At 33.6% G+C, this 4,465-nt stretch overlaps 1 protein-coding gene across 1 annotated transcript in view; it reads right to left on the bottom strand.

Annotated features, from left to right (window-relative positions):
• Positions 1–746: 746 nt before the first annotated feature.
• Positions 747–4,465, bottom strand: part of LOC111623273 — a 12,990-nt gene continuing 9,271 nt past the window's right edge. Inside the window, exons 2-3 of the mRNA XM_023365794.1 lie at positions 3,505–4,021; positions 747–979 (exon numbers count right to left, since the gene is read on the bottom strand). Coding sequence (XP_023221562.1) covers positions 747–979; positions 3,505–3,829 — 558 coding nt within the window. The 5' untranslated portion in view covers positions 3,830–4,021. The remainder of the gene's footprint in view (positions 980–3,504; positions 4,022–4,465) is intronic.

Here is a 4,465-nt window from a genome sequence, read left to right as displayed (position 1 = left end):
AAAATACAAGCAATTTTATTTACATTTCAAAATGACATTATTTATTTGGTTACCTAATATTCGTTTTTAACAAAATTTTATATAGAACATAATCAAAGCATAATTCAATATATTGTTGTTACTTTGTAAATTAATTCATTCTGGGCATCATTGGTCAAACACATTCTAACATAGGAATGTGATGTGGAAATTTCTTATAATATTGAGTTATAGACAGATGAATAACCAAAGAAATTAAGAGATGTGATTATTCTGAAGAAACTGTGTTCAAATCCAGCAGTTGGCATGAATAAAAGGTTTTCTTAGTACTCTTAGAATAAAAAATTATAATACAGAAATTCCATTTAAATTTTGTATTTTTACTTTAAACAAAATTTATATTTAGGAAACTAAAAATAATTGGTAGGTTGTTATTACAAGATAATCAAATGGAAATTTTACTTGAGAGGCTGAGTTGGTAGCACTTAATTGATTTGTCATGTGCCACTAACTTATTTTTGAATACTTCAAATTCTATTCAAGTCCGTAGTAAATAAATGTTTGGAATAAATTTTTTCATGACACAGAGCAAGACAGTAATGAGCAAGGCTGGCTCAAGACATTATCAAATACACTGCTAGCCATTAAAAGTGCTACACCAAGAGGAAAGCAAATAGCAGAATCATGTTTATTGTACACATACAGTATAATGGGAGGAAGACATGATTAAATTGGCAGGTAATTTTGAGGTACAGAGCATGCAGAAATTAGTACCTAGAGCAGCCGCTCCTGGCAGCAATAACAGCTGTAATCTGGATGGGCATTGAGTCGAACAGAGTTACAGGTAAAGCAGTCCACACAGCTTCAACTCTACCAGAGTCATCTATCATACTAGCTGGAGAGTGGTGGTGTGCCAGTTTCTCAGCAACCATTGACCAGATATTATCAATTGGAGACAGATCTGGAGAATGTGTTGCCCTGGCCAACACGTTCTCCAGATCTGCATTCAATAAGGCCAGGACAGCATGGACAACATGTGGTTGTGCATTGTCCTATTGAAAGGTAACATGACGAAGGCCTCAAAGATAGGGCACAGTGACGGGTCTTAACACATCAGAAATGTAACACCAGCTCTCCAAATTACTGGCTATGCGAACAAGAGGCAACCAGGTTACGTGTCCAGTGGCACCCCATACCATCACTCCAGGTGCTGGGCCCAAACAACAATGACAAATGCAAACTGGAAATGATCATTCCCCTCGGTGCCTTCACACATGGATACGGCTATCATGATGCTGTATGCAGAATCAGGCTGTCTGAAAAGATGATGTGACAACACTCCTGTGTCCGTATTCATCATTGAATGCACCATTGCCTGTCTGCTGCAGTATCAAGGGAAGCCACAGCAATGGTCATGTGCTGATAATCCATTGTGCTACAGACATTATTGTACTGATGCTTGCTGTTCTGAAAATGACCAAAGTTCCTGACTCAAGGTATGTGATGTGGCTGTATGATCCCACAAGGCGATGTGAACAAGGTGTCTGTCTTCTCAGGTGTTAGTGACCAAGGTCCACTGAGATCCTGCATTTCATTCTGTAAGGCCCTCCTGGACCCAATGATTCCATATTCTCATGACAGTCATGGGATCATAACTAATGCAAGCAGCAATAGCACAGAATTATAAACCATAGAACCTAGTAGGCTACAATTCTACCACGATGAAACCCTGACACATGCTGGTAGGCATTCCTCCTTCTTACACAAGGCATAACAGAACCTTTACACAAGCAACCAATTGCAAATGCAATTTATATATAAGAAATCCTTCCCTTTTATACAGATTGTAGATGGCCTTACTCCTATCTGCTTTGCAAGCATGCATTGAAATGCTATTCATTTGTATATCCCAGCATGTTGCATCTTTCATGCAAATTTCGCATTTGTTGCATGCCACCATTATGGTACTGTACAACAATTTTAATGGCCAGCAGTGTATATTCCTTGCAAGTAAACTTTTCATTTGATCAAATGATAATTATAAATGAAATATACCTGAATTCAACAGTTTAAAGAATAATTTTAAAACTTTTAAAGATAGAATTAATATTTCAATATGCTGTTTTATCACTTAATTTATTACTATTTTTCTATAAGCAAATATTTTTCTGCACATTTTTTAAATATGAAATTATAAAGATCATAAAAATCATATAACTAACACCTTATTCTTGCCGAGAAATATAATTTATTTGAAACAAACAAACGTTTTCAGCCTGATTCACAGGCCATCCTCAGGTTTAGAATTTGTATTCCAGAAGGTTCTAAAATTAATTTAATAATTTATTTATTTAATTTTAATTATTAATTTACTTGAGAGATGGCGCCTAATGCCTACCTCTAGTAACAAATTACTTTATTCTAATCATTTAATTAGCCATATAATAGCCCGATATTTAGGCGATCGTTTGGCAATGTATTATGTATATATATATTAAAGTTTTATTAACTATTAAATACGACACAAAAGTCAATGCAAATAATTAATATAACGATTATTCATTATTTACAGTGAATATAAACGTTATCAACGTTAATTAATTTTTTCTAATAATTCCTCGAAATTGAATTATGATTGGAAAAGCACAAAAGTTATTAATATATTACTAATGTACTGTACATAAATTGTTGTATTAAGTGTGAAGTATTATAGTCAAGCATTTAACTGAAGCTATAACATTAATAATTCATTGATCCGTTTACAGACCAAATCGATTAATTCCGTTTGTATATCCTTAGAATAATCGTTAATATTTTTACATTTTTTTTATATTCATACCAATTTTATATGACGTTACATAAAAGCTACAATAAATTAAATGACTGAGAAATAGAAAAATATTTTCAATAATTACTTGCTGTTGAATAAAATTCTTTCTATCTGAGAGATTATCAGTTTCATTTTAACCAGTGTAATTACGCATATCCAACAATAAGGATAAATGATATTAGGATTTCAGAGATACAATATAACTTTCATCGCTGACTAAAAATGTTCAAATATAGAAAATATGTAAACACAAGTAAAAGTAGAATTGATTAATGTTCGAATTGAAAGATTAATGCCATGACTTTCCAGCTGGTAAATTTTCGAGCTGGTTAGTTAACAAGCTCGAAAATTTTGCTGAAAAGTCAACAATAGATATGAATAACCAGGAACAGGAAGATTTATCGCCTTTTTATTTTCTTAATCCATTTTAAATTATTTGTATAGATTTTTTAATGCTTTGTGATTAAAATTTAATTATATAGATTGTAGCTCCCGCTGTTATAACCTATATTCCGAAGCATGGGCTTCGGAGATAAACTATTTACATTCTTCCTGTCATTGGTCTTTTCAGCAGTTTCATGAAATATGTAGTTAATAGTTCATGATAGTTCATGTAACTGTACTTATGTTAACATTAATATAACTGTTTGAGATTTCTATCATATTATTTTTATTCTAATATTGATAAAATTTACCATTACGAGGCAGATAATTCGGATCTGATAAAAAGTTGTCCGTTTGTAATAACAGATTCGAATCTTGTTCTTCTGTTGAAGTATTCTGAGCAGAAGACTCATTACCAGGAATCTGTGGTTTCTGCTGATATTCAATTACTTCAATTGGCGGCTCAATTTCAGATAATTCTTGCTGCGGTCCTTGCTGCAGCTGCTGCTCTGACTGCTCATAATACATTCCTGGTTGCGATTCATGAACAACCATTTCTGCTGGTTGCCAAAAGCCAACCATATTAGGAGGTGGTCCATAATTAATTATATTAGGATTTGGACCGTAACCGATCATATTAGGCTATGGTCCGTAACCAATCATATTAGGATATGGTCCGTAACCAATCATATTAGGATATGGTCCGTAAGCAATCATATGTGGCGATGATCCATATCTAATTATAGAAGGAGGGAGCCCATATGCAATCATTCCAGGGGATTGAAGCTCCTGTCTCATTGGTCCTTGTTGATACATTTGTAATAAATTCTGAAATATGAAGCATGGAATTGATAAATAATAAAAAATACGGTGGCCTATTAGTAATACAGTACCTAATATTGTAGATAGGTAAATTAACATGTATATTATAATTTAAAGAATCGCCATTGGTTCTCAAATGTTTGTATTATTAATGGTAATAATATAATGGGTCAATATGAATTCGAGTTTACCTACTCCAACATAATTTGTGTAAATACAGTCGACCCCCCTATAACGTACGTTCCTATAACGACAATTCCTAGAACGTAGCGAAAAAATTGTAGCAACTTTCGTATAACGTACCTCCTATAACGTCGTTTCGCGACAAGATTGATAGAGTCTGGACCAATAGTGGATGAGCAGCCGAACTACTTTCCTCCGACCCTGCGCCACGCTACGGAGCGGCTAAATTGAGTTTGCTATCGTCTGTTTAGTATTATATATAAATTA

The sequence above is a fragment of the Centruroides sculpturatus genome, unplaced genomic scaffold (assembly GCF_000671375.1).
Source record: "Centruroides sculpturatus isolate CEXI.00-Female unplaced genomic scaffold, Cexi_2.0 scaffold302, whole genome shotgun sequence".
Taxonomy (NCBI): Eukaryota; Metazoa; Arthropoda; class Arachnida; order Scorpiones; family Buthidae; genus Centruroides; species Centruroides sculpturatus.
Note: the sequence above shows the minus strand (reverse complement) of the source record. Positions and strands in the feature narration are given on the sequence as shown.